The sequence below is a fragment of the Myxine glutinosa genome, chromosome 3 (assembly GCF_964187855.1).
Source record: "Myxine glutinosa chromosome 3, kmMyxGlut1.1, whole genome shotgun sequence".
In the NCBI taxonomy this organism is placed as follows: Eukaryota; Metazoa; Chordata; class Myxini; order Myxiniformes; family Myxinidae; genus Myxine; species Myxine glutinosa.
This window is the reverse complement of record NC_136263.1, coordinates 810,869-824,336: the sequence shown is the minus strand read 5'-3', so window position 1 is coordinate 824,336 and position 13,468 is coordinate 810,869. Positions and strand designations below refer to the sequence as shown.

Genomic DNA, 13,468 nt, shown 5'->3' with positions numbered 1-13,468 from the left:
CACCACCGAGTAGGTTAAAAACGTCCATATCATTACCGAGTATGTTGAAAACTTCTACATAACCACCGAGTAGGTTAAAAACGTCCATATCATTACCGAGTATGTTGAAAACTTCTACATAACCACCGAGTAGGTTAAAAACGTCCATATCATTACCGAGTATGTTGAAAACTTCTACATAACCACCGAGTCGGTTAAAAACGTCCATATCACCACCGAATATGTTGAAAACTTCTACATAACCACCGAGTAGGTTAAAAACGTCCATATCATTACCGAGTATGTTGAAAACTTCTACATAACCACCGAGTCGGTTAAAAACGTCCATATCATTACCGAATATGTTGAAAACTTCTACATAACCACCGAGTAGGTTAAAAACGTCCACATCATTACCGAATATGTTGAAAACTTCTACATAACCACCGAGTAGGTTAAAAACGTCCATATCATTACCGAGTATGTTGAAAACTTCTACATAACCACCGAGTCGGTTAAAAACGTCCATATCATTACCGAGTATGTTGAAAACTTCTACATAACGACCGAGTAGGTTAAAAACGTCCATATCATTACCGAGTATGTTGAAAACGTCTACATAACCACCGAGTCGATTAAAAACGTCCATATCATTACCGAGTATGTTGAAAACTTCTACATAACCACCGAGTCGGTTAAAAACGTCCATATCATTACCGAGTATGTTGAAAACTTCTACATAACCACCGAGTAGGTTAAAAACGTCCATATCATTACCGAGTATGTTGAAAACGTCTACATAACCACCGAGTAGGTTAAAAACGTCCATATCATTACCGAGTATGTTGAAAACTTCTACATAACCACCGAGTCGGTTAAAAACGTCCATATCATTACCGAGTATGTTGAAAACTTCAACATAACCACCGAGTAGGTTAAAAACGTCCATATCATTACCGAGTATGTTGAAAACGTCTACATAACCACCGAGTCGGTTAAAAACGTCCATATCATTACCGAGTATGTTGAAAACGTCTACATAACCACCGAGTAGGTTAAAAACGTCCATATCATTACCGAGTAGGTTGAAAACTTCTACATAACCACCGAGTAGGTTGAAAACGTCCACATCATTACCGAATATGTTGAAAACTTCTACATAACCACCGAGTAGGTTAAAAACGTCCATATCATTACCGAATATGTTGAAAACTTCTACATAACCACCGAGTAGGTTGAAAACGTCCACATCATTACCGAATATGTTGAAAACTTCTACATAACCACCGAGTAGGTTGAAAACGTCCACATCATTACCGAATATGTTGAAAACTTCTACATAACCACCGAGTAGGTTGAAAACGTCCACATCATTACCGAGTATGTTGAAAACGTCTACATAACCACCGAGTAGGTTAAAAACGTCCATATCATTACCGAGTAGGTTGAAAACTTCTACATAACCACCGAGTCGGTTGAAAACGTCCACATCATTACCGAGTATGTTGAAAACTTCTACATAACCACCGAGTAGGTTAAAAACGTCCATATCATTACCGAATATGTTGAAAACTTCTACATAACCACCGAGTCGGTTAAAAACGTCCATATCATTACCGAGTATGTTGAAAACGTCTACATAACCACCGAGTAGGTTAAAAACGTCCATATCATTACCGAGTATGTTGAAAACGTCCACATCATTACCGAGTATGTTGAAAACGTCTACATAACCACCGAGTCGGTTAAAAACGTCCATATCATTACCGAATATGTTGAAAACTTCTACATCATTACCGAGTATGTTGAAAACGTCTACATAACCACCGAGTCGGTTAAAAACGTCCATATCATTACCGAATATGTTGAAAACTTCTACATAACCACCGAGTCGGTTAAAAACGTCCATATCATTGCCGAATATGTTGAAAACTTCTACATAACCACCGAGTAGGTTAAAAACGTCCATATCATTACCGAGTATGTTGAAAACGTCTACATAACCACCGAGTAGGTTAAAAACGTCCACATCATTACCGAGTATGTTGAAAACGTCTACATAACCACCGAGTCGGTTTGAAAACGTCCATATCATTACCGAGTATGTTGAAAACGTCTACATAACCACCGAGTCGGTTTGAAAACGTCTAGATCATTACCGAGTCGGTTTAAAAACGTCTACATCATTACCAAGTCGGTTTAAAAACGTCTACATCCCTACCGAGTAGGCTTATAACATCTACATCATTACCGAGTAGGTTGAAAACGTCTACATCGCTACCGTCTACATCACTAAAAAAAAATTTTCTTACTAACCAGAGATAACCTTACTATAATTCACAAACCGGTGTGTGTGTGTGTGTGTGTGTGTGTGTGTGTGTAATTGTGTGTGTGTGTGTGTAATTGTGTGTGTGTGTGTGTGTCTGGTTGTGTGTGTGTAATTGTGTGTGTGTGTGTGGTTGTGTGTGTGTGTGGTTGTATGTGTATGGTCGTGTGTGTGTGTGGCTGTGTGTGGATGTGTGTGTGTGTGTGGTTGTGTGTGTGTGTGATTGTGTGTGTGTGCTTGTGTGGTTGTGTGTGTGTGTGATTGTGTGATTGTGTGTGTGGTTGTGTGTGTGTGGTTGTGTGTGTGTGTGGTTGTGTGTGATTGTGTGTGTGTGGTTGTGTGTGTGTGTGTGATTGTGTGTGTGTGATTGTGTGTCTGGTTGTGTGTGTGTGTGTGTGGTTGTTGCGCTACTCTTACTGCAATACTGCTACTGCAATACTGTGTTTTTAACCTACTTGGTAGTTATGTAGACGCAATACCGATTACATCCAGATTTGCTACATAGGATCAGCATGACCACAATTAGTGCATCGGGGTGTTGTTGTCTTTGTCGGTGGTCTTGTGGGGTAGGGGGGAGGGTCGAGAGGAGTAAATTCTCCATGTAAATGTGTATAATGTAATGCCACCTGTAGGTGGAAGAGGGTATTACAAGTCCTACCTTTTACAGTACAGTATCCCCATCCCCACATTTTCCAGTGCAGTGAGGTGTTTTGAATTATAATCAGTAGACATGTTTTTGCTTAAGCCTGGTGTTGGCTTAGCGGTTAGGGCACAGGCTTGGGATCCTCGGATCCTGGGTTCAATTCCCGGTCGATCGCTGAATTAACGCCAGGGGGGTTGACTCAGCCTGTCATCCTTCCGAGGTCGGCAAATTGAGTACCAGCTTCCTGTGATGAATGATCCCGGTGTGCACCCCGATTTAGAATAGGTACACCGTATCCCTGCACATCGTAAGAGGCGAATAAGGGTTGGCGTCAGGAAGGGCATCCGGCCATAAAAACATTGCCTCAAACAGGGAACTATGATTGTCATGGAGTCCATAAGGCTAGCCCCTGCTCCAGCGGGGGGAAATGGCCTGAAAGTGATCATTCATAATATAATCATTACCCTGCGCTCGCGAAGCGAAAGGCACGGTTAAGCATTTGGATGCGTACGTACGTGTGTGTGCATTTTAAAAATTCATTTTCTCGGCAACCATTGGTCCGATTAACATAAAATTTTCACCATAGGAGGGCCTCCTCCTGTAGAATATTTTGGTGAATATTATGACGTCACAGGTCACGTGGGATTGGCGCCATCTTGGAAAAACCCAAAAACTTTGCACCTCTATATCTCAAAAACCGCTGCACAGAAATAATTGAAACATGTCTCATTGCAAATAACTCTCCATGCGGAATAACATATGTGAATGATGACATCATAGGTACCGCCGTTATGACGTCATAATTCGTCAAGTAAAAAACTTTATCCGATCAGTATGAAATTTCTTGAGCATCTTCTCGGTATAAATTGATGCAAAAAATATATATAATGAGGTCGTAGGTCACGTGGTTCGGACGCCATATTGTTTTGAGTGAAAAGCCTGAAAAACCACTAAAATCCAATTTTCTCCTAAACGACTGAACAGATCGAGGCCAAACTTTGTAGGCAGAATCGCATACCCATGACGAACAAAAAAGTCAGCGAGCATGACGTCATGCGTCACATGATTTCGGAGTTATGACGTTTTTAAGCATAAACTTTTAAAACCTAGCTCCTCCCTCATTTTTGATGCTATCGAGGGGAAACTTCACAGATTTGTTCAGCATATCAGTCTACTAAAACGACCTTAAGGAATTTGCGATAGGTCACGTGGTTTGGTAGACATAAATAATTAAACGAAAATATTAAAAAATGTATAACTCTTGAACCGCTTCCCTTGATCGATGTGAAACGTTATATTGTAGTGGAGGTAATGAAGTGTAACATGTGTGCAAAATTTCAAGATGATTGGATGTACGGTCTGGAAGCTAGAAGTTGTTATTGCATGAAGAAGAAGAGTCCTCTAGAGTGGGCATGGAATTAATTATCACACTGCACATCACGAGCAGGCAAAGTACGGAGTGACCTCACGGGCTCATTTTGACCTCAAATAAAATTCTGATTTCAGATTTGCCAATCGCTGAGGTATAATAACACACAACCAAAACAGATTTGGTGAAATTCCGACGATTTTTGACGAAAATATAATAATTGTGCCTGCATTTCAGCAAAGTAAAGTGTGTCAGCATATGTCAGCATTTTACAAATTGAAACGTGGCTCATTGTAAATAACTCCATATGGAGAATAGGTGTTGTTAACGATGATGTCATTGGTGCCATCATTATGACGTCATAATTCGACAGGGACAACGCTTAGTCTGATCAGTTTGAAATTTATTGAGCATGATCTGTGCAACAATTATTTAGAGAATATAAATTGATGATGTCATCGCTCACGTGGTCTGGCAGCCATATTGGATTAAAAAAAAGAAACATTCAAAAATAGAAGAGTTGGCTCACAGCAGGTTGACTGCGCAGGCTAAGTATTGTATGAATTTTTCTAGTTTTTTTATATTTTGTTTTTGGGAATGATTGAGGCAGCCGTCAGTTGCCTTTAAACCACCCAAATAAAGGTATATGTGAGAAGAACGTGTTGCTGCTTGGAACAAGATCTCCCATAGGGAGTGTACTCTTGCTCACTTACTTACTTATCCTCTTCGTCTCAATTGTACGTAAAGCTACTACACGGTTTCGCCATTTATGTCCATCCTGAGCTCCACTCTGCGCCTCACACCATGATAGACCCATCTCCTCCAATTTAGCTACCATAGGCCTACACCAAGTTGTTTTGGCCTGCCTGGTTTCCTCCTCCATGGCGGTGTCCATCCCAAAGCAACATTGGGGATTCGCTGATCACGTGGCCATTTGAGGTGGCGACTCATTTCAAGGGCAACGTTGTGGCAGCAGTTTTTTCATGCAAGTATTTGGTGGATATGTTATTAGGCCAGAATATGCGGCAGATTTTCCTACAGCATCCATTGTGTCATTGGGCGGGTTATTCTGCTCGTTTGTATCATGAAGCTTACAATAAACACGAGTGCTTCTTGGACTATATTGTGAGTATCTTGTCTGGAGGAAATATTTTCGTAAGTTAATGATTCAAATGGAATCGTGGATTGAATTTAGTGTAAGTTAATGCTCACTATGAGAATCGTCCCATCTTCCAACATTCGGTGGTGGAGGTTAAAGATCCCAAGGTGTCCTTACTTCGAGAGGAGTAGGCGAGCTAGCTATCTCCGGCACCCTGTACAAATAACTATAATTTCTGCTCTAACCTAAAGGGGGCACTGCATCAGTGGTACAGATACACCCCTTCAATCAACGATGGTATTTCCAGGCATTGGTGGCATGCGAAAGACGAAGAAGAAGAAACATGGGGATGGCACAGAGTAGAAAAGCATATATGGATATACTGCAGTAAGTTAATATAGTGGGGTTACAGCAATATAGTGGGGTTACAGCACAGGCATGAAGAGCCAAATGGCCTCCTGCTGTCCAAAATCATTGTAAGCAAGGGATATCACCCTAACCCTAACCCTAAATGGTGTTAGTGAAATGGTATATGTGCAACAAGGGTACCTACCGTAAACGGTACGACCACGTTGTCATTTACTAATTGTCCATGTAATAGTGCAGTTACCTTTTCATTTTGTCATTTACTAATTGTCCATGCAATAGTGCAGTTACCTTTTCATTTTGTCATTTACTAATTGTTCATGCAATAGTGCAGTTACCTTTTCATTTTGTCATTTACTAATTGTCCATGCAATAGTGCAGTTACCTTTTCATTTTGTCATTTACTAATTGTTCATGCAATAGTGCAGTTACATTTTCATTTTGTCATTTACTAATCGTCCATGTAATAGTGCAGTTACCATTTCACTTTGTCATTTACTAATTGTCCATGTAATAGTGCAGTTACCATTTCACTTTGTCATTTACTAATTGTCCATGCAATAGTGCAGTTACCTTTTCATTTTGTCATTTCATTTACTAATTGTTCATGCAATAGTGCAGTTACATTTTCATTTTGTCATTTACTAATCGTCCATGTAATAGTGCAGTTACCATTTCACTTTGTCATTTACTAATTGTCCATGTAATAGTGCAGTTACCATTTCACTTTGTCATTTACTAATTGTCCATGCAATAGTGCAGTTACCTTTTCATTTTGTCATTTACTAAATGTTCATGCAATAGTGCAGTTACATTTTCATTTTGTCATTTACTAATCGTCCATGTAATAGTGCAGTTACCATTTCACTTTGTCATTTACTAATTGTCCATGTAATAGTGCAGTTACCATTTCACTTTGTCATTTACTAATTGTCCATGTAATAGTGCAGTTACCATTTCACTTTGTCATTTACTAATTGTCCATGTAATAGTGCAGTTACCTTTTCATTTTGTCATTTACTAATTGTCCATGCAATAGTGCAGTTACCTTTTCATTTTGTCATTTACTAATTGTTCATGCAATAGTGCAGTTACATTTTCATTTTGTCATTTACTAATCGTCCATGTAATAGTGCAGTTACCATTTCACTTTGTCATTTACTAATTGTCCATGTAATAGTGCAGTTACCATTTCACTTTGTCATTTACTAATTGTCCATGCAATAGTGCAGTTACCATTTCATTTTGTCATTTACTAATTGTCCATGTAATAGTGCAGTTACCATTTCACTTTGTCATTTACTAATTGTTCATGCAATAGTGCAGTTACCATTTCACTTTGTCATTTACTAATTGTCCATGCAATAGTGCAGTTACCTTTTCATTTTGTCATTTACTAATTGTCCATGTAATAGTGCAGTTACCATTTCACTTTGTCATTTACTTATTGTCCATGCAATAGTGCAGTTACCATTTCATTTTGTCATTTACTTATTGTCCATGTAATAGTGCAGTTACCATTTCACTTTGTCATTTACTTATTGTCCATGCAATAGTGCAGTTACCTTTTCATTTTGTCATTTACTAATTGTCCATGTAATAGTGCAGTTACCTTTTCATTTTGTCATTTACTAATTGTCCATGTAATAGTGCAGTTACCATTTCACTTTGTCATTTACTAATTGTCCATGCAATAGTGCAGTTACCTTTTCATTTTGTCATTTACTAATTGTCCATGTAATAGTGCAGTTACCATTTCACTTTGTCATTTACTTATTGTCCATGCAATAGTGCAGTTACCATTTCATTTTGTCATTTACTTATTGTCCATGTAATAGTGCAGTTACCATTTCACTTTGTCATTTACTTATTGTCCATGCAATAGTGCAGTTACCATTTCATTTTGTCATTTACTTATTGTCCATGTAATAGTGCAGTTACCATTTCACTTTGTCATTTACTTATTGTCCATGCAATAGTGCAGTTACCTTTTCATTTTGTCATTTACTTATTGTCCATGTAATAGTGCAGTTACCATTTCACTTTGTCATTTACTTATTGTCCATGTAATAGTGCAGTTACCATTTCACTTTGTCATTTACTTATTGTCCATGCAATAGTGCAGTTACCTTTTCATTTTGTCATTTACTTATTGTCCATGTAATAGTGCAGTTACCATTTCACTTTGTCATTTACTAATTGTCCATGCAATAGTGCAGTTACCTTTTCATTTTGTCATTTACTAATTGTCCATGTAATAGTGCAGTTACCATTTCACTTTGTCATTTACTTATTGTCCATGCAATAGTGCAGTTACCTTTTCATTTTGTCATTTACTAATTGTCCATGTAATAGTGCAGTTACCTTTTCATTTTGTCATTTACTAATCGTCCATGTAATAGTGCAGTTACATTTTCATTTTGTCATTTACTAATCGTCCATGTAATAGTGCAGTTACCATTTCACTTTGTCATTTACTAATTGTCCATGTAATAGTGCAGTTACCTTTTCATTTTGTCATTTACTAATTGTCCATGTAATAGTGCAGTTACATTTTCATTTTGTCATTTACTAATCGTCCATGTAATAGTGCAGTTACCATTTCACTTTGTCATTTACTAATTGTCCATGTAATAGTGCAGTTACCTTTTCATTTTGTCATTTACTAATTGTCCATGTAATAGTGCAGTTACATTTTCATTTTGTCATTTACTAATCGTCCATGTAATAGTGCAGTTACCATTTCACTTTGTCATTTACTAATCGTCCATGTAATAGTGCAGTTACCTTTTCATTTTGTCATTTACTTATTGTCCATGCAATAGTGCAGTTACCTTTTCATTTTGTCATTTACTAATTGTCCATGCAATAGTGCAGTTACCTTTTCATTTTGTCATTTACTAATTGTCCATGCAATAGTGCAGTTACCTTTTCCTCCATTGTCTTTCCCTTCCTGCAGTCACAAGCACCCTGCCTCGTCCTCTGAACATCCCTCCTCCCATAATAATTTCTCCAGATCCAGTGTTCCCGGTGATGTCCCTTCCATCCTTTCAACGTCCCAACACGGCACCTTTGCTCAGCCCTGGGCACCAGGGCCCCCACAACGTCTTCTCTGCCTCCTCCATGGTTTCTGCGCCTCACTCACCTCGTGGTTTTGGTCCCATCTATCAAGACGGTAGGTAGAATGGACACGCATCACCTGGCCGATGGTCACCGTCTCTCTCTCTCTCTTGTCGAGGATTCACTTATTGTCCGATAAGCACCGCGTCCCATCTCACCACAACTGGCCTATTCCACGGACGGTTGCCCTCTTCGCTCCTATAAGCCCATAGTTTGTCTCCAATGCATGGCCTGCCTTTAGGGTGGCATGGCGGGGACACTTCATTCGGTGCTGATTTATGAGGATTCCAAAACAATCAAATTTAGGGACAAAAAGGAAAATAAAGAATAAAACTCCGCCCTCTCTCGGGAATAAAGATCATCGAATACGTACTATCAAAATGGTCCCTCGTTATTTGATTCGGCACTTTTATAATTCATCCATTTCAAGGTTCAGTACAGCACTATTCTTTATATTAGTCAGGTTCACGATGTCAATAAATTATATTTCGTTCAAAATCATCGTAGATTAGCAAACCTATACATTTTTGGAAAGGTTATAGCATAAGGAAACTAAAAATCAATGTTTACATTTGGAGAGATACCTGTATGGCGGCCATTTTGGATTTTCAAAATGGCCACTGTAAAATACATATTTTGTTCTATTTCTGCCTCTAATTACCCTAAAAACTTTAAAAAATATACTAAACCTATATTTTCAGGGACAAGGAATCCAATGAAAGTATCAAATTAGTGCTATGGGGAATGGTAAGACACGAATCAAAGGTTTTGAATTGCAAAATACTGTCTTTATATTCGCGATAAGTTGCATAATCAAATACATGTTATCATTTTGTACAGGCAGTTAATAACATCAAAATGTGTCACAATCATTCATATCACCAAACATACACAGGCAGTCAGCAAAATCATATATACACATGCGGTCAGTATAACTTCACATCTACACAGGCAGTCAATGACAAAATATACACAGGCAGTCAATGGCATCAAACATACACGATTACAGAATATGCCATTTGGAGTTCGTCATCACTGTCCTGTGTGTCTTATCCGACAATATAGTCCGCATCGTTTTCACAGTCCGTTCCACACAAGCAAAGGTCGGTGCAAGTTAAGTCATTTCTTCTGCATGAGCACCGCTGGGTTGAGCAATTGGCTTTACATTGACATCTGACTAACTCGACAATGGCCTGTGGAGCTGGTAGAACCTTGGTGGTGATAGGGAGTATATGGCCTTTCTCGTCCTGATGGTAGCCATGTTTGAGTGGGTCAAACAGCTGTTGCCACATGACAGTGGCTTGGCACCAAACTCTACTCTGTACTCGCACACGTTCAATGTGCTCCTCAAGTGCACCAGTTGTTGGAGGCAACTTGTTACTTTCTGCCAGATGTTTGCAAAACAGATGCCATCTTAGGTCAGGAATACTTGCGATCTGAATACCTTTTGGGCAATACGCTAAGCATACAAAGCTGGCCAATGTTTCTAATACCTCATGCGTTAGTTCACCATCCTCTGGTAGTTTCATCAGTGCTCTGACTACGTCCCTTTCAGCCTTGATGTAGTGTTGAAACCACTTCGTTTTACCCACTCCTGAGAATCGACCAACATTGTCTGCTCCAGTAAATGCGTGGAATATAGGTAATGCTGTTGCCTTTTCTCTTCCTAGCGCTCTCCACATTGGCCCTACCTCCACGGTTCCTGATACCATCGTCATCGATGTGTTTTTGCAGAGCTTGTCATAGGCTGCAATAGCTAGAACCAGGACGTCTGTATCCGGGGTGAAGAAGACTAACTGTGCTTCAGGACAACGTTGTGATGCTGCCGCTGCTAAGCTGATCATCAGTGTGTCAGCTTCCTCATGGTTGTTTGGGTCAAACTGCATGCCCCGGTTGCTTCTAGTGTGGCCTGCTGCTGACGTGATGATTAACTTTGGAGAGTTTGCGTTATTATACTTGAGTTATACTTGAGTTGGTCAATATATTATACTTGAGTGTTGCTTCAGCAAGGTACACTGTTAGATCAGCTTTCGTCTTTTCATGAGATAGGAAGCGGCCGGCCATTGGTATATGTTTGATGTTTGTATCATCCGCAATCTGGTATTGAACAGGGTCTTTGCCTTGTCGTCGTTTTTCTCTGGTTTTCTGTTTTAAGGAGTCTGCCTTGTACGTGTCGAAGACCAGGATAATCTCATCGGATCCTGCTGTCAAGGTCATGAGGCGGTCATTGAAATGCTGGCCGAGATTTTTGACTGTGGTGATTGTCGCTGGTTTCGTTGTCATCTTCTGGACGAGCACCATTCCATCAACAACAGCGATTCTCTGACTCGTAGATGGTCCTGGAAATGGAGTTACTGCATCGGCAATACCATCAGTCTGTTCTGTTGATTCTGCTGCTTGTGCATCAGTATGATGTTCATTCGTTTTACTGAAGTTCTCGAGGCTATGGATCAGCTTTGACTTATCACTGCATGGAAGGATCGAGCCATCAGGTGCACCTGCCTTCAGGTCTTGAAAGCATACATTATGTTCTGACTTATGGTCAGTGCTGATCGGTCGACTGTCCTGCTCCTCATCTCTGTCTGTAGCTCTTCTTCGGGTCCTACCAAAATCCATCGTATCAGGCTGTACAACTCAGTTGGAACATCTTCTTTTGTGCTTGCTACTGTGACTGTATCGATCTGCTTCTTCTCCTCGGTGAAGTCTGTAATGCGTCTGCGTATTAGCTTAGCTGTTTTGTAGAGCATCTTTGCGTTATCCATTTCACTTGCATGGTCTTGCATCATAGACGTGTGGACCATATCTTCCTCGCAGGCTTCAGGGCAAAAAAGAACAGAAGGCTTCCGTCTGTCTTTCTGTCTCACAGACGTTACACTTGGCAACTCTGAGAGCATCTTGTCCTTCAGCCATTGTCGGGTCAACGTCGGTGTGTGCTTCTCTGCCTCATCACTACCTCCCAGCATCGAGATGTGTGTTGTCTCAATGGCATCCATGGGAAGATACGCTTTTTTTTTGAGTTTGAATGTCTACAATATTGATCAACTCAATCAAGCATGGCATCTGCATTGGTAGGTCTGCCGTCGTGGGCCTGGCTTGGTTTCTGACATCATCCCTGAGGACACGAAACACATGATTCGTCCAGCACAGCTTGTGGTATCTCACATCGATTGCATGGGCATCACTTGGTGAGATTGCATTGTTTAACCTCGTCATCAGCACCGGGTCTTGGGTAATTTGTATCGCTTGCCTAAGTGCATTCCCAGAGTTTCCGGTTCGGACAGTGAAGAGACGCTGGCCGTCATCCACTTGACAGAAGAAACATTGATCTTTCGACAAAGGTTCTGTTGCAGATCGTGTGAATGTCGTTGATGTGGTTGGTGTGTTTGCTTCCATTTCTGAGCTTGTTCTCTTATGGCCACGTGTTTTGACAGCATACCTTTCTGTGGACATGGAATGTTCAAAGCGTTCCCTGGCGCGCTGCAAGGATATCTGATTAGTGGCGTCAGAATAGCAGCTTCGATGCCACGTTGTTTTCGCTTCGAGCATCGTTTGTTTTGTGCAGTCCTGGAGACGTCTTTGGATAGCAACATATTCTCCATCCCGTAGGCTGGCTCTGTCGGCCACTATGTCCAGTAACTTCTGGTAGGATTCTGTCCTGGGATTTAGAACAACTGTCCCTTTGTTAGTGTTTTTCTCCTGGCAAATGATGCACAGTTTCCAGTCTACAGACTCCTTGGACGTGCCCAAAGACAATTCGCTTCCATCAGGATCTTCACTCATGATGAGTTATGCACTGAAAATACACAAGAAGAACAACCACCATAAACACCTCCACCAAGATAGTTAATATGTAAAATAAATATATTAACGGAATTTTTTTTGTATTAATGGCTGCTCCCTGGATGCATATTCCCTGAAAAAAGAAAGAACTGTTACAGTCAGAAGTCTGATTATGTCACCAATGGATTCCTTGTACCTGAAAACATAGGCTTAGTATATTTTTAAAAGTTTTTAGGGTAATTAGAGGCAGAAATAGAGCAAAATATGTATTTTTATGGCGGCCATACAGGTATCACCGCAAATGTAAACATTGATTTTCAGATTTTCGATGTAATAACGTTTCCAAAAATGTATAGGTTTGCTAATCTACCATGATTTGGAACGAAAAAACATAGTGAACCTGACTATATTCTCACAATTAAAGTAACATGCCGGATGTGCCGATGACGTCACATGCCTCATTGCTATTGGTGTGCTGGCTCCCGAAACACATCTGTGGGTAGTCAGGTTCACTATGTTAGCAAATATAATTTCGTTCAAAACTTTGGGAGATTAGCAAACCTGGACATTTTTGGAATCATCAGAGCATGGAGAATCCAAAAATCAATGTTGGCATTTGCACAGCCACCTGCATGGCCGCCATTTTGGATTTTCAAAATGGCCGCCATAAAATACATATTTTGTGCTATCTCGGCTTCTTGTCAACCTAGAAACTTAATTAAATATGCCAATCCTATGTTTTCTGGGTCAAGGAATCCAATAAAGGCCTCAAAATAGTGCTCAGGA

General features: G+C 40.1%; 1 protein-coding gene across 1 annotated transcript in view; it reads left to right on the top strand.

Annotated features, from left to right (window-relative positions):
- COL17A1 (collagen type XVII alpha 1 chain) overlaps positions 1–13,468 on the top strand; it is a 261,339-nt gene that overhangs the window by 88,362 nt on the left and 159,509 nt on the right. The window contains exon 13 of the mRNA XM_068111347.2: positions 8,742–8,957. Coding sequence (XP_067967448.2) covers positions 8,742–8,957 — 216 coding nt within the window. The remainder of the gene's footprint in view (positions 1–8,741; positions 8,958–13,468) is intronic.